The following is a 21,434-nucleotide window of genomic DNA, read 5'->3' on the forward strand; positions in this document are numbered from 1 at the left end:
AGCTATTCATCGCCAGGAGTTATTATTACCATAACTGGCGAAATATGGGCGCAGTATGAAAGTACGAGGCGTTGAACCACGCAAACGGGAGTGACAGACTGGTTTGTGTCCCGGTTGACGCAACAGGATAAGAAAAAGTGATGACGCACAATCGCTGTTTTTTAATGTACGTTTAAAAAAAGTATAGTCACTAGTACACAAAAAACAAAATAAGATGTATCAATATAACGCCAGTTTGCCTTCTGTTATTTAATTAATCGTTGAAAAATACCCCTAAAACATGCATTTCTAACGAACAACTGATACAATAAAAATAAATAATTCAATACAATGGTTAAAGTTTTATAAAGTGACGTTTTGCGACAGTACAGCCTTTTGGCGAGACAATTGACAAACCTTGTAAATTACATATTTATTATGAGCCATGTGTTGTTGCCAAGGCAACAAAGTGACATAAACAGCAGCCCCAAGACAATCAGGATAAAATCCTGCACAAATAAATAAGTCTTAAGATGTTTCTTGGAGTTAGTAAGTTAGGAGTCAGTGAATTGTATAAGGTCGTGGAGGAAAGAAATAAAGCTATATATATAAGTACCATTATTTAAATGTCTCACCAGAGTACTTTATTTTTAAGTTGGTATTGACTAATGTTGTTAAATGAGATTGTTAAAAGGTTTTTGTGTGCAAATAGAAAACGTTTCCATGAAGTCCACTAGAGGTCAGTACCAGCTCATAGTCAACTGTTGTGACGTTGGCCTTTTTATTTTACATGGATCGAAGCTCTTTATAAAACGTACAAATTCACGCCTATCAGCATTGACATTTTCAAAAGAACTACACTTAATTTCTATGTCAACTTCTACTTGTGTGAGTGTGTTGCATTTACCTGCATGACTAAAGACACAATGATTAACCTAAACTGTCTGATGTGCAAACATGACACGTTTTACAGTGTCGTGTTCACAACGTCACCGGGGTTGGATTTAAACATGACACTGCATTCCTTTGACATTTTTAAAGTAAATAAATAACATTATTTGGAAAGAATAATGGTATATCTAAAAGTTATCTTGTAATAATTTAAAATGGAAAATCCTCCAGATATTTTCAGTAATATTGAATTGTTCAGTCAGATATTTGATATCCTAAATACTGCACCCCAAGTCCCATAATGCATTGCAAACGTTTGTCTATTGATTCATCATCATTTGAGAGCTCATTAAATGCAATTTAATGACTGTTAATCACATTATGGGAAAGATCAACCACGTTCAGAGCTGTGGAGAAGATCATCCAAGTCATCAGGAACAGTAGAAGGATCTCGTGGTGAAGAGCAAAATGGCTGATAAATGCTCAGCATCTCTGACTTTTTATATACGATCTGTCAGAATCCATTGTGCCTCGTTCTCCCCTCCCGTCTATCCCTGGACTCCCCCCTCAACCGCCCTCTAAGTCTCAGGTGAATGTCGGAGCTCTACTCTTTATCGTGAGGGGAAAACTTTATTGCATACATTAAGATTGATTCTGGAGTTGATGCGTGGCTTGCGGTGACACTGGCTAAATGTTTGCAGATGAGGAGCTGCAATATCTAATCATCCAAGTAAGCAAGGGTCACCAGGGTGGGCCAGAGGGGCAAGTAGCCCGAGGGTTACTGAGTGGCGTTTAAATAGGAAATATATTAACTTCCAAATTTGCTGGTATGAACGTGTGTGTGCTCACAAATGTTGCCTTAGGGAGACGTGTGTGCAACTCTCGCAAACTCTGCTTAACACAACCTTTCTCCCCCCTGACCTCGGAATAATCCAGGCAGTCACCGTCCAGGTGGGGGGAGGAGAAGGGTCACTTCCTGGTGCACAACAACTCTGTCATTCTACTTGTGTGTGCACATTCTTGACTCGCATGATTGATGGTTTAGATACGATTGTGAAGGATGATCGTAACACACGGAATTCATGGGTGCAACAAAACTTTTATAAATTAATTTTCAACATTTGTTAAAAATCAATTCCTTTTTAATCTAGTTAGGATTTGCTCATTAATCTAAATCATCATTTCATTTAATATATGTTATTTTAGTCTTGTTTTGCATTTACATTTTTAGACTATATACTTTAAAATGGGACTAATTCTATGTCTTAAACCTTAACTACTTATCACAATTTAACCAAACAATATAGATTATCAAATGTATGACTTTGTCTGTGGAGTTTTGTAGAGTAAACATTGAACAATCTTTGTTGAACATGCAACATTGATCCATGCTGATCATTCATAAGTACATTGATTGGGAATTGCAACATCAATTTTACAAACTCTGAAAATATTCATAAGCCCCAAGTAATAAAATTGTAAAACAAATGTATATACAAAGCTATAACTATACAACAAACATATAAAATCTTTACACTTACAAAACTGTGAAATTTGCAAAATTATGTTTTAAGTTCAAATACTAGTAAAGAAAAATCAGAAATCTTCATAATGTTTGTCTCTGAATTTGTAAAAGTTGTGATTTTGTTAATTGTTTGCAGAGTTTGTATAATTGTTTTATGATTGTGTACGTCTGTTTCAGAGTTTGTAAATGTGTCATGGTTTTGTAAATTCGTATTGCACTTCAAAGTCAGTTTGTCTTAGTCAGGTTGAAATAAACACACATCTGTGTGTGGTGAACGATCCGAGTATTTTCATTTCTACACAAAGAGTGTGGGAGTCTTGAGCAGGATTATTTTTTGCCAACAGGGACTGAGAATTTGGGGGTTCTGGTCCTCACGACTCCTTTTTACGGTAGGACGTTGCTCACTTTGAGATAACACAGGTAGTCTTGGCCCCCTTGAGTCTTTTTCTCTGGAGAGGCAGAAATAAAAACAGTAGATGGAGAAGAAGATGACATGTGGGGAGGAGAAAGAAAATACAGCGAAGGGAAAACGGTGCATTTTTGAAATGGGGAATAATTTGTCTTCTTTGACATGATGATGCACAGGACCACTTCCTGTGGCTCAGGTTTCACTGTGTGTGTGAGCGTTAAAGGGGGAGGGTCCACTTCCTGCTGTGACTCAAGAATGGGGCCTCAGATTAGTGGAAAAGTTGAAGAGAAGTTTAAGTTTGACTTGTACGTAAAGCTTGTTTCATCTTGAAATGTTTTCCTTTCAGACTCAACGCAAAAATGAAGCCATTAAGAAGCTTATTGATATTTATGTGGGCTTAAGAAAAGATTGAGAAGAATGACACAAGGTGACCTCTACTGAGCAAAACAAACTCTTATACTCTTATAGATAAACAACCCTGAATCAGACTTTTTGTATTTTCCAGCATCGTCTTCACAATTCAACGGAATTGATTGGATATCAAAAGACAGAAGCCGTTCATACTTTATTAAAACAACTGGAACATTGGAAACAATTACAAAAATAAATTTTAATGATGAAAAATAAAACTGAAAGCTGATGAAAGCTTACTAAAATAATTTCAAAAACGCAATAGTTAAAATGAATATTATTATTTAATCAATATAATGAAAATAGTGGAAATAAACAAAAACAAAACAATTTTTCATTAAACCGTTTAGCTTTAATGTAAATCAATGATATTTAAAATACTAATTTAGGTGTTCAAATAATTACATAATGGATAGGAATAAAAAAGATAGAATAGCAACACAAAAGGAGGAAGAACTTTCACATTTAAAACATGACATTAACTTACTTACTTACTTACTTACTAACTTAACAAAGCAAAAGTAAGTATTTTCAGTTCATTGTTTAGTTTGTTTAGTCATCTATCTGTCAGGTGATATGACCACCTTGCACCTCTAGTAATCAATTGAAGAGAGTGAATCTAAACCCACCTGGTAATACAGTTTGCTTTGTTTTAGTTAAATTGACTGGCAATTATCTACAAGTTTTACTATGGTTTTCTCTTGATTGGAGATTGTGCATCTTGGTTTTTCCAGTTTTACATTGTTTCCTATCTAGTGAGAGAATGAGGACGGAGCAGTTTCCTTCTGAGTCATAAGAGTGAGTGATTATCCCATGAAGTAAAAATAATATCTGGGTTCAGGTCAAAAAGTGAGTTGATTTTAATTTAATTTGAAAATAAATAAAAAATGTCTTTAATCTGTTGGTCCAAAACCCTTCCTGAATCTATGACACCAAAAACGGTGTGACTTCTGCTTTAAGTTATTGTTCTCATGTTCATTGCGACATTGAATACAACGTGAAGGTTCCACACATCCACCCGAGGTTTGACACAAACCAGCCTCTTGACTCTGTTCCCCAAAACCTATGACAACCGCTAAAGTGGTTTATGGATATTTGTAAATACTGTGGACAGACCATAAACACATGGAGTGGGCCTTAATCACAGTCCAGACTCTCTGCCTTGTAATACTCCAAAATTATATTTGCACTCTTGTAGCTTAAATGTCCTGGATTTTCTCTTTTTCAAATTCCATGATTGTGAACCAAACCCACTAAAACCTGTAGGTTAGATATGTCTATAACACCGTTTTCTACAACTGCTATGACTTCAAAATAAAACTGGGGCAGACTGGGCCACAGCAGGGGTCACATGAGACCCCCCATCACAACTCCTGTCCAAGCCCCATATTCATCATATCATACATCTATTGGTGAAGCCCAGAAACCTGTCAGCGGAGATACAAGAAAGAGAAGCGAGGACTCTTTGAATTTCCAGATGCCTGGTGGAGCCTCATCTGTTTTAACAATTATAGTATCAACACAATAGGAATTTCAGGAGGGGAACAGGTTCTGTGACCAAGAGATGATTCAATAGCTTTGCTGTGAAATTTCCATTTAGGCCAAAGAACAAAAGTAAAAGATTCTGTGAAGATGTGACGCTGGTATCAGAGTGTTTTTGGGTCAGTAACTTGTTTGCGAAAAACAAACTAAAAACATGACTTCTTTAAAAATATTAAAATTGTGGTAATAACTGTTTTTTACTGCTTTTTCATGTTCTAACTTAAGCCCATGATAAATAAATATTACTCATGAAATAAAAGTAAAACCTTTTTCTTAATTAATCACAATGATTCTAATGTATTCATGAATTATTATTAATCATTTGATGCAACTTTTAACGCTCAAACTGTTTTAAATGTAAGAAAGCCATTCCCAGTTTTCCCCCCACAGATGGAATCACATCAGGAATTTGCTTGATTAAATTAAATACTTGTCATTTTTAAATTTTTGATTTGAATGTTTTGTACAAATAATTTGAGAATCTTTTAAAATAATGGTTGATAAAAGTTAAAAGTGTCTCCACAATGTTTGTTTATACCAGATTGAAACTAGTCAAACATTAATAATGTAAAAGATATTTACCAATAAATATTTACTGTACATACGTTTGCATGATGCTCTGCCTTGAGATCATTTTATTGATAAATTGCTTATACTTTTCTGCTGTTTATAACTTTCCATTTCTTTCTGTCTTTAATTCCGCTCGCCAGAGACCAAAGAACGTCACTAAGTGGCCATATAGACACAAATGAATCATAATTGATTTACCTTGCAGTGTTGTTTAATATAAATAAGAATTTATTTTAAGTTTTATTTTAAGCCAACTCCACTCATAGCTTGTAATTTTCCACAACTTTATAATAATTGATGGTTTTTAAATAAACGCTTGCTTTCAGTGGTCAACTATGTTTCTATATAATCTTCCTCATTGTATTCAATTCGGTGTTGTTCCATTTTTTTTATTAAGTCCTCTCCTTGAGCTACTACCACTGTGTGACCCAATGATCCCATGGTGTCAGGGGCTTCATGGCCCTGTTAGGGTCACCCTAGGCAAACAGGTCCAGGGGGAGGAACCAGACACCAGGACACGCTGGAGAGACTAGAGACTCGCAGCTGGCCTGGGAACACCTTAGGATCCCCTCGCTAGAGCTAGACGATGTAGCTGTAGAGAGGTTACCAATGAAGGCCGGTTCTTCATCAGACTTCATGAAGTTCTTGTAGGAGAAAATATATAATTGCCTCTGATTCAACGTGAACAAAACATGACTTGAATGAAAGAACACCCGACAATCATTTTATGTTCATGGAGGTCAAAGGAAACACATCTTGTCTTGACTTTTTTATTCTATAGAGAAGTTTTATTGCGATCACTGCACCAGAATATATGGGTGGAAGTGACCAGTTCTTTGGCAGCTGTGGGGCTACAGTTACAGTGGTGATGTAATGACAGCGCTGGAGCAGAGGATCAAAACACAACCGCTGGTTTGTGCAGGCTCTGGAAGCTGATTTTCAAAGACACAAACTGCAGCTGAAGCCAGTTGCATATATTTAATGTAGTAGTCAGGAGGAGGACGAGTCGACACAGAAGGTCCTATGACAGGAAGCTTGATTCCTCTTGCCTTCTTTTACAGAGAGGTGTTGCTTTAAGTGATTTTATAAAGGTTTATTTATCTGAAAAGTTGAAAAGTTTCCATAATTTATGATGTTTAAGCCCCTGACTCAAGGTTTAGAGGCCACATAGGGATGGGCTGCAGGTAAATATGAATCCCTCCACTAATTCCCATAATGCAACAGTTGACGTTGACACAATCTTCTTGTGGAAATAATTCTTGAAGAATCGACTATAATTACTTATTAAACACAATCTTGGACTTTAATTATCTTGGCTTCAGTTCCAATCTATTTGTTTAGTCCAGAAAATATTAAACTCTTCTAAATATCAAATATCAAACGAAATTTGAAAAGGAAAGTTACTGCCCTGGTCACACAGAAACCTGAACTCTCAAACAGAAACTGGAAAATAAGAACGATGGCGTTAAGTCATCTGAAAACTGATCATCAAACGTCAAAAGAACAGCCCACACCTAGACATTTCTGTAAACCCGATGGTGGGGCGTCCCTTAGTATTATGTCTTTTCTGTAGCAGTAACAATTGATTAAATTATATTTTTGGTCCAACTGTTTGCATTATTATTAATTTTTGTGGATGTTTTTCATGCAAAATGTTCAAATTATTGAATTATTAAAATGGGTGGAGCTATAGCTGACATCAACAGGGTAAATTTGCAGCTCCATCCTATTGAATTCCATATTAAAGACAAGTGAATATGCAGTGAAATAGAATAGATGACAATATTGACGAGAATATGACACAGAAATGTACGACCACATCTTCCGAACTAGTTGATAATTGTTGTAAATTATTGTTATGGAATACTTAACACACACTCAGGAGGTGAAGACACACTTAGAACTGGTTTAATACTAAGGAAGTTTTGTGTTGTTGCAATTGAAATTATTTACATGTAGAAGACTATTGTATAACAATATGATAGTAACATATGTATGATATTCTTTGTGAACGAATGCTAATGAAAAAAAAACAATTGCACCCACACCAAGAGACTTTTGCTCAAAATCCTCTGGTCTTCAATGAAATATCATCTATTAGTCCCATTCAGAATAGCTGTGTTTGATTTTGATATGAACGCATTAACGTCACTTCCGCTGACACTCTCATTTTGTTGAAAGCCGTGAGGCAAGGCTTGTGACTTTGAGCTAAATTTTTGTTACAAACTGTAGAAGAAAATTGCAATTGAAGCATACAGTATATACCACCTGGGTGGACAAATGCCCCAAATGGTTGGTAATAACTCCAGGTTTCCAGGTTTTCCCATGAGCCCGAGGAGATGTAATGTTCCGTCCTCTGAGCTGTGAAAGAAACAAATCCAAACGCAAGTCCTTGAACAGTAAAAAAAATATTTCAGGCTCTAAACTAAACAACCCTGCTCTGACATTTTGCTTCTCCACCCTTAAAATACAAGTCAGTGTTTAATAATTGATGTCCCTGGTGTGCTCCTGCTGATAACTCATGTTTATCTTTAGGTGGTGGTCGCCATGATCGGCCACAGAAATGTCCGACCTCAGCACTGCCCAATTGTCTGTATCCAAGAGTTGATTTTATTTTTCTGTTGGGCCTTTTTTCACATGAGGTTTTACTAAAGTGAGTCTGCTGAGAGTTCTGCGGCTGCTGCAGCGGACTCATTCACTTAACACCGGTACTGTAACCAGCTCCAGATGATCCAGATATTTTTAACTCTCCCATGTGCTTACAGATACATTCATGTCTCTATACAGCCAGGTGGGGTTTTGATTTACTGAGAGCATAAATGACAACCACGCCACATGAATGCATGTAAAACACCAAGATGATTTTATGGATAAGAATAACAGCAAATGTCTTTATTACTGATATTAAAGTGACTCACAACATACTGTGTGTTGTCAACTATGTCTTGGTTTTAGGACATTAAACCAATATTTTTTCAAGACAATAGTAACTTTAATCCATTAAAAATTGACTTCACCTTTAACTGAATTTCCTTTGATGGGTCATGCATATTTATTTTCTATATTATATATACTATACTATATTCCTGCTTTTGGACCAACACAGACTAATGTTCTTTCTTTCCTTCACTCTGCTTCATTAGCTTAAGCTCTGCTCTTTACGAAGAAGAGGTTTGGCAAACCCACATTGTTTGTTTTCAAGTTGAAAAACAATTCCAGATACATCCAGTATGGAGCAATGACCAGACTCATACATTTCTTTAAAATACACACTCAACACCTTAAAAATTGAAAAGTGGAGACAACAGTAGAAGCCAATGTTCTATTATTAAACTATTTAAAGGACATGAAAATAAAACGCCCACATACTGAATCATGGGCCAGAAAAATGCTGGCTAGAGACAATCGCTGCAGCGTTTCTTCGCCAACTACTTTTTCTCAGCGCCACTTCTTCTGCTTCTTCCATGAACCTTCACTTTTCCACACACACTATGAGTATTTGCACTCAAAATGAGCGCAAGAGCGAGACATAGAGGTGGATGACATAATGTGCAGAAGAAGATAACAGTATCCAGAACAAGATGTGGCAGTAATGCACCAACGCCCAACTGCAATTAAACACGAAGAAGAGAACGATACTGTCATGTTCCACTTTTATTATGGTTTTCATTTTTCTTTTCACTTCCTGTTCTCTCCTTTCCCATGTTCCTTCAACCCCCTGAGTTCTGTGTGCCAGGTCAAAGATTTCCCTGCATTGGTATAGTAGTTGTTCTTAACTCCCTGTTAGATATCGCTGTTTGAGCTTTTTGCCTGAGTGGATACATTTGCTTATCTACTGAGAATTAGCGATAAAATTCAGAACCAGTGGTCATTGTGAGTATGAGAAAAAGTATAACTTGCAAACAAGGAGAAGCATTTGAAAGACATCTTGGTAGAAAATTCCCTTTACCAAGACTCAAATATGTACCTGTCCTGATTATGTAAAGTATACTAGCTTTGTCTTGATATTGTCGTAAAAGTTTTCTTAAAACTGGTTAAAAATCAATTATAAAAAGAAAACACTTTGACCGCAAATCCTCTGAATCTGATCTAACACATGACTCACTGAACAATCAAGCAGGACGTGAAGGGCTTCATAGTCTCGCCTGACATCCAGACAAACATTTTAATAGAGAAACTAACTTCAACGAGGCATAATGCTACAGCAACAGAGGAAAAGTACCACAGAAGACGTTTGTATACACAGAGAAAAAGAGGGGCAGGAGTGGACCACCTCAAAGATAATAATGATGGTGGGTGAAAGAATGAAGGTGGGGGAAAGAAACAGAAAGACCACCCGACAGTAAACACCAGAGAGAAGTCCAAGGTTTTCATGGCCAGCTTTCTCTCAGCCCTCGCTCCCCTCGGACCAACACTGAAGCACTCCTGCTGCCAAGTCATTCCTCATTCCAACATAATACATGTTTCAGTTTGCACACTCCTTTTCCTGACAGGACCTCAGTGTTTCAGCGCTCTCTCTCTGTTGACATTTTAGTAGAAAGATTCTGAGAAGCCACATGCTATGTCGCACCAAACAACGCCGCCAGTCTTCGTAATAGTTCCTCCACGGTGATGCTCTAGATGTGTGCGTGATAAGAGACCACTATGGTGTAAGAAGATAAACATGGAAAAGCCCCTTTAACCTCCATCAACATGCCCCCCGAAGTTCCATATCTTCAGCAGGAATTAGACATTCAAACATCCAAAATCCAATAAAGGAACTCTGGCGTGCACAGGTAATTAAGTTAGGAGAAAGGGTCTATGTGTTGGAATGAGCCAAGTCGGCCTTTGATAAAGAGTGTATGTTTATATTCCTAAAGCGGGGCCACGGTGATATTGTCTGGTATGTGGGGAGTTATAAGAAGCTTGTGCTTAACTCAATCTGCAAGACAAACAGCTCCAGGCAGGAGAGCTGAGAGGATCCCAGAAAGTTTGTTCCCATCCTCCTGCCTCTCCTGGTGAGTTATACGTCCCCTCGCTGGGCTCATTCTCTAATCCGACTTCTCCTATTTTCTTCCTGTCCTGACAGCACAGATGAATGATCACATTGAGGAGGGAAGCACCTTGAATTGTGGTCTGGCTAGGGTCACTGTATCTTGGTGACCGGGTCAATCTCTGAGGTCAAGGGTCAAAGGATGATGAGGGAAGTGGGCATCGTCCTCAGGGTGTGTGTGTGAGTATATGTGTGTATAGAAAACAACACTTCTTAATAGATGCAGTTTTAATCTATGAATGACAACAAGAGTATTGGTATAGAATAAGAAATTAAACTATATGTTCTGCTATTAAGGTAGATTACTCACAACATACCAGTGATCAACTTTACAGTTGTTACTCACAAACTGGGTATTACATCCTTCAAACCTAGACCAAATGCTCTAAAAACTAGTGTTACAGCAGATCTGCATATAAATATTTATTTCATTCACAGCATTCATTTTAAAGACAAGTCCAATTTAGGATTGGATCAACAAACACTAGTGAGGTCTTAAACAGTGGGTGAAAATCCAAGATGGCGTCTTGGTGGTTGGTTCCATTTATATATTGCTTATTTTGTGTGTTGATGGTGTTTCTTGTACAACATTAATTGACAATGTCTCTTAATTCATTTCGATTCATTGTATTTGCTCTTATAAATCTCTTTTCATATTATTTAATTTGTCTATTCTGTAATGCCTCCGCAACAAATTCATTGTTGTGTTTACAACACTGACAATAAAAGTTCCTGATTCTGACTCAGATTAAAAAGTGGCTGAAACATGTACTAGATTTTTATATTACTGGCAAATCTTTATTAAAAATTAGATAATTGTGACAAAAACTAGTGTAGTGTATTATGGGACTCGATTGCATGATTTAAGGATTTTATTGTCATTACATGTGACATGATTGGAGGGAAATTGGTTTCTAAGGATTGGGAATAACAACAATCAAACATTACATCAACTTAATCATGGAGCAGGATGAAAGAAATCCTGAGTCAGTCTGCACTTAAGAGTAATCCACCATTGGTCTGGAAAGTTGAATTTGGCATGTTGTTGTTTCACCAGATTTCTTGATGTTAAGAGCACAGTTTGCCAGGAAGAAGTTGGGTGGTCTGCTAGCATTTAGCTTCCCTAGCAAGTCAGCCATGTTGCCTCTTTCATCTTGTTTATATTGTGTGAAAAATTAGTATAAATATTATCAAAAATCCAAGTTCAAAAAGTCGCTGCACCTTTGTCAACACCATTTTTAAAGTAAGTCATGGGCCACATATGTGCATCTTTGCTTGATACATATTATAGAATTTTAAAGCGACCACAGACTCACTATTTTGATAGGGTGACTATCATTTTGTAAATCAATTACCTTTTAAAAGACATTCATTGATGCTGTGTAGAGACATTTAAAGCCAGACTGCTGATTTTAGGGTGTTGATCGAACGCTAACAAGAGAAACGTATATACTGTTAAAACTTCAGAACTCTTGTCTGTGGACCGGTGAGGGAAATTAGAAAAAACATAGGCAGGAAACAAACATCCGTTAAAGTGCTTTGACTGATCGATGCGGTTTGTGATCTGCTTTTTCTTTTACCATTTATCTGCCCTTAAACTCAACCATTGTGAGGGAGGCATCAACTCTTTGTCAGTGAGCTCTTTGACGTCCCAACAAAAAACAAATCAATTTAAGGTTCATTATCACATAACTAAACCTATGGGTCTCTCTATGGAACTGGTGCCAAATCCACTTTGCATCGACCAAAAAAAGGATGATTAATATATATTTCCACATCAGACATAAATCCTTATTAATAGTCTCATTTTCCATCCATTTTCTATATCTGATTAGTTATCCTTAAGATATAGTAAAATATAGTTGGCAACTAGACATGGTGAAATTGTAGACAAATAGTGTCAATTTAAAATGACGACAAAACATTCATTGAATCATCTACAAAACCTCAATCAACACTACATTATTATGAATGTTGATACATTTTCAAAATAATTTGTAACAGACTGCACACAAAAGGTACTGAATGTTAACAAAATAACATCAGAAAATGCACAAATTAAAGTTTGGGTCTTTTATGGTGCAACACTGATTTTCAGGCTTCTGCTGACTCGGCAATAACGGTGGTCAGTGTCTCCTGATTTCAACAATAGTAAAACAACCACGACCCAGTCAAGATGTGGATGCCCTGATGCAACGAGAGGAAACCGCCAGTTATGCTCAGAAAGTTTCTTTGCCAAAAAACTTTTTCAATTTATTACAGACAAGTACTTTGGTAAGTTTATTATTTTGACACACCTGGAACACCAGATGTTTAATAATATTAAAGATAATTTGATCTGACTCCAGGCCCGCTATCTTCTGTCACAAAAATAAAATAACAGCATAATGATTCATTATCAGTAATGATGATAAGATATAGTATCTTCTTTATTAGTTTAAATTATCATCATGCTGAATGAAAACATATTATTTTAATGACATTTTCTTTGATTCATCTTCCTCATGTTTTAAAACATTTCATAATCTTTATAAAACACTGATAATTCTCACAGTGATAATTCTTAACGTGTTGTCATCCAATTTCTTCAGTGAAAAGAAAAAAAATCAAATTCTTGACACATTGTTATGACTATGGCTGGATGATAAAATACAATGAAACAATCCAAAAATCTTGTTACAAGTGTCTCTGGAGGATCCCGGCCGGGCCCCGGAGATGACAGGGCTCTTTCACAAAAGTCTCAAAAGACGTGCCACGAGCCAAAGAACATATTTACGTCTGGAATTTATCTTCAGCCGGCTTCTAGTTACAGTAACTGGTTTGCAATCATGGATTCATGTGGGTCGAAAACGGGGTCGATTGGGATTTGTTGATTTGAGAGCGTAAATAAAAAGAGACTGCATGGGAACAAAGGTAAGTAAACACAGCCATGATGAACATACGCTGCTCCAGGTTGAGATGAAACACTTGTAATTAGCTCTAATGGGAACCAGACTTGGGTTCTTTCTTGCGTGCGTGTGTGTGTGTGTGTGTGAAGGGGGGCGGGGGTACGACTGTGTGTGTGTGTGTGTGTATGTCCTGTCTTTTGCTGGTGGTAAGGGTTAACGTAAAACAGGGCTGATTTCCCTCTTATGAAAGAGTTAGAAGTGAGAGAGACAAATGGCTGAAAGAAGGAGAACCAAAGAAAGAAGGAGGTATTTTCTGAGCTTTGGTACAACAGTTGAGTGATAGAAAACAAAAGCACGCCTGATATTATTAACACACACACACCAGGTTAACACCTTTGACACGGAGCTCCGTTTAAGGATTAAGACTCCAAAGAGATAGTGATAAATGGGAGTGTTTCGCTCATCAAAGACTCTATAAATCATCGCACACTCAAGCCCAGAGAACCAGATGCCGTCACACTGATAACAAGCCGTTACGCTGCTCGTCAAAAGTGAGCTCTTTACCCCCTGTTTTCTGCGTGGAATGCCTTTCTCTGTTTGGTCGGCGTGAGAAATCCTCGTAACCTATATGTGTGTGAATGTGTCTCACGTGTGTTCAGAAGCCTCAGAGGTGACATTCCTCCACGTCAGAGCTCCAGCCTGAAGTTTAGGATAACATGGACACGGTAATCTAGGGCTGGGAATCAATTCCTCACTGCAGGCTAATGTCTTTACCTTCCACATGCAGCCGCTGATACTCAAACATTATCTTTTTATCAGTAAAGAATTCCAAGTTTGTTTTTAATATGACATTCAATTCCTAAATGTTGGTTTTAGTAACACATTAATAAGATTAGATCTGAGTGAGCTCTTATTACGATTACAATAAACCTAAAATAATGTTACTCATTAATGAGGTTTGTAGGTGTAATATACAAACTACGTAATCTCAAATATTATGTTTGATCACCTCACTGGAAAGGGAAAATCATTCATTTTTAGTGACTTCTGAAGGGGCCACCAGAGGTCAATTCTTGTCCAGACTGGGCTGCATACTAGGGGACTTTTTCAGTACATCTTTGATCCACTTTTTAATTTAGATTTTGTTGTCTAATGTGTTAAGGATTCTTGTGGGTCTTCACTGTGAAATTCTATCCAAATGTATAATTATTAATTAAATATACAAATATTTTCCATCTTAATTATACAATCAAGAAACATTATTTTATTTAACGTGATGATGTTTATTGCCTAACCATCTGACATTTTAAAAAGATGTCTCGGCCCATGAATTACAGTTCAAATGCAGGGCCACACAATATTATCTCACAAGTTTCAGACCCTTCATTTTTTTGGTGGGTAAAATGGATGATCTTTTATGCCATCTTGTCAGCTTTAAAGTTGATATACTGGAAACAGCAGCAGGATTTAAAATAGTTGTCGTCCATAATCGAGGGACCTCGTCCCTATTTATAACTTGAGGACGTAATTTGTCTTGAAAACTTTGAGTGTATTAACACATGTATTAAATGTGTTATATTCACATCCAATTTATAAACAAAAGAAAAATATTGTTCACATAACCAGAAAAAATTATGTATATGATTGTTGAAGATTAAATAAAGTCCAAACAATAATGTTACATAATGACCCAAGACAAGCTTTATTATATTATGTAATTTTACATCATTTTATTGTATTATCTGTATAGTATATTATTCATCCATCCCCCTCCGCTCAATCGTATTACTATTGTTTGAGCGTCGAGAGACTCTCGAGTGTTTAAATAAACGACTCAAAATATTCTGAGCCAAAAACTATAATCCCAACACTGACTCACTCCTGCATTCTTTCAACAGCACGAAGGGTGATCTTCTAGTTTGACTCTAAATATATTGTACATATATTACGTTTTATACCTGACCTTGTGTATATTAAATCATTTGGTAACACAAGTTCATCTTTTTAGAATAAAAGCAAGCTATCTTAGCTAGCTGTCATACAAGAGATCAAGATTTGACCCGGGTCTGCTCTTCGCTCCTCATCAGTCAGAGCTTGTGTCGTGGCTGCAGCAGCACCTGCAGGAGACTCCCACGCTGACCTGTCGCTGCGAGGACATCAGGGAATATCGTGCATGCCTCCCAAATCTCCCAGTTCACCCTGTTTAAACAGACCACCAGCTAATTATGGCTTTTCCAGATCCCCACGCTCAAGAAGTTCTGACAGAGAAAACCTTAGGAATGAGATGTTTTTTTTAACCCTGAGGTTTAGTTTTCTGGGGATTCAGGGCCGACAAATGAAAACAAACACTTTTAATTGGATGAAAATGTGTCAAGGGAGGATTTCTAGTTAAGTTGAAGGTGCAAAACCTTATTGGTATATGAGCTGAATGTATTTGGTGAAAAAAGCAGATTAAAAAAAGAGAAAAATAAAAGTCAAAAATACACCTTTTTTATTCTTGAAATATTTACAAAACTCAAAATGTGCAGACTGCAAATTCCTTCAGCATCCTGTGGTATTCCCAAGAAATAAATACCCTTCATCTGATCGGGCACTTTTCCTTCAAATAGCAAAAAAGAATAAATACTTCATTTACTGTAAATCGGAGATTGTCACGGAGGAATGTGAAATGGGTTGTAGTTCTTCAAAACAGTGCAGTTCCGCGGAGATCATTTTGTTTTCACAACATTCATTGTCGCAGTGGTCGTTTCTTCATATCCGTTCTGTCCTTTAAGTGCTCCCTTGCAAACATAACAGTCCCATGCAAAGGGAAACATGAAGCCCAGCAGCTGGTCGAGGCCTGACGTTCGTGTGTACCAATGTCGAGGGGTTGACTGGTCCACTTGGTGATGATGAGCTAAAAACAAAAACGTCAAAGGTCAATATATGTAAAAGAAAATCGTAAGAAAGGTCACTTTCTAATAGGCCGACCAAGCAACTGATATTACAACTATCTGTTTTTTGAAAAGCGGTTTAATAATTTGATGCCAACAAGCATCTCTAAGGGTCATTATTGATATAAGTTACACACTTGTTATGTTCAGGTGATTAAGATCACAATAAAACTATCAAGGTAAGGTAAAACTTTATTGATCCCTCAGGAGGTCTCCTTCGGGAAATTGTTTTATTATTACATGCTAGCATTGTTCATTATTAGCTGAAAGAAAAATGAAAGTGACCATATAACAAACAGGTTTATTAATAAGAATACTCTGCGTCTTTTCTAGAAAAATGAAAACACAGTATTTCTCTGAGTCTCTAGACTGTTGCCACTTGAGCTTCAGACAAATAAAGGGGGAAAAGTTGATTTGAAGATTCAGAATTTCAAAATGGTTTGGTTACGCCTTCACCGTCGGCAAAGGAGGGATAAGAGTTTACATGAAATCTCATTGGCTGTCCATGTGTCCACCCCATCAGTGCTTGGTTTGTACTGTAATATCTAAATTGTTATTGTTTTGAATAATACAATATAAAAATTTAAGTTGTTGTTTCTGTCCCAGTAAAATGTTTTTTTTTGCTCTGAAACTTGCTTGACTCAAATCAATAGAAGCCTACCGTGATGTCTGGTCCCTCCACGCTAGTGGGATGTGGTGGACAGGGACCAGGAGCCCCCCATCCTCCACACGGAGAACGCGTAGCTCAGCCTCTCGTGCGCCACGTAGCTGCAGCTGGCTCCTTTGGCGTCCAGCTCGTCACTTTGCAGCACTTGGCACAGGAAGTCAATGTACCTCGCCGCCAGCTTCAGCGTCTGTATCTTGCTGAGCTTGTCCGACGGCAGCGTCGGGATGATCTTCCTCAGGGACGTGAACGCTTCGTTGAGCGACTGCGTCCGCTGGCGCTCGCGGATGTTGGCCATGACGCGCTGCGTCTGCAGGTCCTCGATGGAGCGCGTCGGGCTGCTGCTGGCCTCGCTGCCCCCGCTGCCCGCGCTCCCGCCGCCCACCTCACAGCCCGTCCTGCGGATCTTCTTCACCAGGCGCTCCACGTCCACCTCCTCCTCGTCCTCGTCCTCGTCGGAGCCTCGGCGTGTGGCGCGTCTCTTCCTGGCGCCTCTGCGCGGCAGCAGACGGTCAGTCTCCTCCTCACTGTTGCCGGCGCTGTCCATCGGGGAGGAGTCCTCTTCTCGCATGGTTCTTCTTCACCCCCCTGACCCTGAGTCCCAGTCGAGGCCTACCACATCAACGCATGAAAACAAAGTCGCGAATAAAAAGCGGATTTTTTAGGGAAAGAATCTGGTGCGTCACGGAGAAGTGGAGGTGCTCGCCAGACCAGGGGAGGACCGTGGGCTCTTATAGCGGGGCAGGAGGATTTTTTTTTGGGGAGTGCTGTGATTGGGAGAGGAGGGGTGTAACTTAATACCTAAAATGAAGGAACTATAATATCAGGGCTTGAGCAAAGGGCGTGCACACAGTTATGTCAGCATGTGATGAACGACTCAACAAACTTCAATTTTCTGGCCCCCAAAAAAAACAACCACACACATTAAAAGCAAAATAGTATTGGTAAAAGTAGATTACTGTCCTTTAATCATCATCTTTTACATTATTTTTAACATCAGAAATCATAAATTACTTTTTCAAGTTTCTAATTATTGTCATAGTAACAGTTTGTTCCTTAAAGTTATTATTTTCATCTTCATCGCCCCAGACTCCGAGCTCAGGATCCTGTCACAGCGGGAGGCCCCTCAGCTCGTAACCAGACCGGTGTGTTTATTTTCCCCGTCAGCGGCCTCGCGTTGAGGTATGTGCCCCTAAACGGGTCCGGACCCCCCGCGGGGGGATGTCGACACCGAGGCTCAGGTTAAAAGACGCGCCGTCCCAGGGAGCGCGCAGGGCGGGTTCCTGCGCGCAGCAGGGCCGCTGGAGGCTGAAAGGCAAACATTGAGGAGTTTCCACGGAAGCAAACGTTGGAGTGGAGTCTGTGGTGGGAAGAGTTGATGTCGTGGTGTGAAGTCATCGGGATGAGAGGGCCTTCACCTGGTGGTCCTCCATCAACACCTGGGTGCGAAAGATAATCTCGCGCTGAAGGTGGATTTCAAAGTCAAATGGATGCTGGAACTCGAATGGAAAAAAATCAACCTTTTAAACTACTTTAAAATCACTCAAGTGCTATTTTTTTCCCCACAATTTATATATAATATATATATATTTTTTGTATAGAGTGTTACACCATAGTCAAATATGTTTACCTGCGCGAACTCAAACCATCGTTTTTAAGAAACATTTGTCTGAAGACTTTACCTGTTCAGGTGTACCTTTCCTGCCGCTCTCCAAGGTGCTGATAAACACCTGGCCCGAGGTTCGCCTCATACTAGGGAAATCAGAACAATGACTTACGTGGATTTATCGGTGCACCCCACCGACGGATAGTTCTCCCAAAAATTCAAACTTCACTCATTTTCTACTCACCATCCTGTCAACTAAGGTTTGGGATTATTTTCAGGGTAATACGTTCCTTTTCAGAGTTTTAGTCAAAATGTATGTTCATTTTAATGTAGCGACTGTAGCTCAGTGGTCTTTATCTTTCTCTAAAAACCCATTTAAAAACATCCAAATACCTTCATGGTGCTCGTCTGTAGTGATGTTTTCAAGTGTGTTTTTGAGTGAAATTTGAATTTTGGGTGAACTATCACTTTAAATTAAAGTTTTTAGAATGTATTTGACACTTATTATTTTAGATTAAGAGATATGGTTGTTCAAAATTCTTTAAATTATTACATTAGTAATACTAATTCATCTCCCCTAAACACATTTTCATTTCCATTGTCGTTTCCTATTATTCTTAATAAATTATTATTATTATCATCATCATCATATTTTATGAAGTTATCAAAATCTAGTGTTTTCAATATTGCACCAAAATAAATGTTTGTTTTTTTTTAAAGGACAATATTTGTAATATAATATTTGTTATGATTCAATTTAACTAAATTAAATGTAACGAGAACAATTTAAAACAAAAGACAATGTTAAGAAATGTTTTTTACAGATAATTTAATAATCAAAATACAACCTGTTCATTCCAGTTACACTGGTTACGCTGTCAGCAGTTATATTTTTGTCAGATATTTGACTGACCATGACGAGCAGCGGAAAGAGGACGCTGAGTCTCAGGTGGTCTCCAGCAGGTCCCTCATGAAGGAGATGTAGATCATGGCCAGTCTGAGAGTCTCAATCCGGGACAGTCTCTTCTCATAGGCGAACGTTGGCACCTTCCTGCGAAGCTCGTCAAACGCCTCATTAAGACCGAACATCCTTTTTCGCTCCCGGACATTGGCGGCTTGTCTCTGGACCACGTTGATGACTCTCCTGCGCTTGTTCTTGGACTGACGGCTGCGGGCGCAGCACTGAGATGGACCCCCCACGGGGGGTTGTCGTCCTCCACCGACCAGACCCGATGATCTGCTATCACTTTTGTGAGGAAACTCCATCAGGTTTACGTCGTTGACAAAGTCCATGTAGTCCACCAAGTCCATAGTCCGCCACTCAAGATTCGTCCCAACTGACCCTCTTCAATAATCAACAAGCATTTCAACAAGTAAATATTTCTCTCCTTGAATCCGGACAGGCCACATGGGTGAGATCCTTTTTGGCCCAGGTCCAATGTCCTCTCCAGCTGTTTTAATAACCCACCTCACAGCACCACATCTTTCACAGCCCCTCCAGTCTTAAATTGAGTCAATTTCCTCCATTGCTTAAATGTTAAGTGGGTTGATGTGTTGGTCGTCACAAGGCAGAAGTCCAAATGAGCCGCTGTCCTCCTGGACGTCCTTAATGAGCTTCTGGAGGGGCCGAGGCTCTTGAAAGAGGGTCATCCAGTCCTGTTTGCACTTTCCCCTCCGCTTGTGAGGCTAAATAATGGCACTTTTATCACTTAAACAGGCCAGGAGAAGCCCAAATAGAACATTCCCCAACAGTCACTGTCCACCTTAAGCTTTTCTGTTGCAAATTAAAGCAAATAACTGAGCGTTCCCATGGCAGGACCTGACAGACACTGGGCAACTGAGAGAGGGAATCCTCAGAGAAGAGCTTCCCTTTTAAAGTATTCAAGTAGAAATTATATTCATTTCTAATGAATTGCCACATTGTTTGTGAAGCCTTTTTTTTATTATTCTTTTGTTTTAATAGAATGGTGTCCTGGTCAGGTACCTTTATCAGAGACATCAATAAAGGAATATTATGTAGTATATTTAATAAATTAATGGAAATAATTATTGATACTTTCTATACTATAAAAAAACATGTTTTAATAATGGTAAAGTAAATTGGTGCAAAGTGAAGATTTACTAAGTAAGATCCAGGAGAGCCAAGTATTTAATAACAACAACAACGATTTTAATAATATATCATACTTATATAGCTTTTTGTAATGGTTTTAAATGGATTTACTGATGATCTATTGTTTCCAAAAATATTTTAATTTAAATAACTTACACATAAGACTAAATTCTCAATCATTACATATATATAATAACACTGTAACACTTTAATTAATACACACATCATAATTATCATCATGCATACCATGTTTACACAGGATGAAGAAGATGGTTTTGCCTGTGAAGATACAAATAATTTAGAGGACGGATCACGTGGAGAAGTTTTCATTTAAAGGACGACATTTGAGTGAAACGTTGACTTTCACAGTTACATCAGATAAACAGGGACTTCACAACGATATTTTTGTGTTTAACTTGTTAAGATTAACACTTTTCTTTTTCAAACGCAAAAAGGCAATTTACGGCACCAACTCTCAAATTAAATGGGAGATCATAGACAAGATCATCCTAGAATTTCCATAAGAAATCCCAACAAAATATAAAGCAAAAGTCAGTGCACAATAAATGAATATGTATGAGTGTTACTTACTGTGCTTACTGTACGTATATGTAAGTTTTATTCTGGATCTTTTCTGAGTTGGGATTTGTACATTCTCCGTGGACTCCATCGATAAAGGTGTTTGCTAATTTAGACCTCTGTTGTTCATTCAGAGTGTTTTGAGGAGGAAGTCCACCTTAAAGTACAGAATGTCCAAGACTACCAGGTGAAGATACAGGAAGTACGAAACAGAACTAACTTCCCTTCCAACTTCAGTGACTTTTTTTTTTCCATGCCTTTTCAGATGAAGCATCACATCGGCTTGTATATC

At 38.2% G+C, this 21,434-nt stretch overlaps 2 protein-coding genes across 2 annotated transcripts; both read right to left on the minus strand.

Moving 5' to 3' along the window:
* Positions 1-15,721: 15,721 nt before the first annotated feature.
* twist1a (twist family bHLH transcription factor 1a) lies at positions 15,722-17,526 on the minus strand. The gene is made up of 2 exons (XM_087785963.1): positions 16,842-17,526; positions 15,722-16,143 (listed from the first exon to the last, which is right to left on the minus strand). The coding sequence occupies exon 1, from the start codon at positions 17,413-17,415 to the stop codon at positions 16,864-16,866; it is 552 nt and encodes a 183-aa protein (XP_087642089.1). The 5' UTR covers positions 17,416-17,526; the 3' UTR covers positions 15,722-16,143; positions 16,842-16,863.
* Positions 17,527-19,395: 1,869 nt separating this feature from the next.
* On the minus strand, positions 19,396-19,761 carry LOC148084570 (fer3-like protein). The gene has a single exon (XM_087785965.1). The coding sequence runs from the start codon at positions 19,759-19,761 to the stop codon at positions 19,396-19,398; it is 366 nt and encodes a 121-aa protein (XP_087642091.1).
* Between the last annotated feature and the right edge of the window lie 1,673 nt (positions 19,762-21,434).

The sequence above is a fragment of the Callionymus lyra genome, chromosome 3 (assembly GCF_982586985.1).
Source record: "Callionymus lyra chromosome 3, fCalLyr1.hap1.1, whole genome shotgun sequence".
Taxonomy (NCBI): Eukaryota; Metazoa; Chordata; class Actinopteri; order Syngnathiformes; family Callionymidae; genus Callionymus; species Callionymus lyra.

Bases quoted from the DNA above. Each gene is read 5' to 3' on its own strand.
- twist1a (XM_087785963.1), bottom strand. From the start codon at position 17,415: ATGCGAGAAGAGGACTCCTCCCCGATGGACAGCGCCGGCAACAGTGAG.
- LOC148084570 (XM_087785965.1), bottom strand. From the start codon at position 19,761: ATGGACTTGGTGGACTACATGGACTTTGTCAACGACGTAAACCTGATG.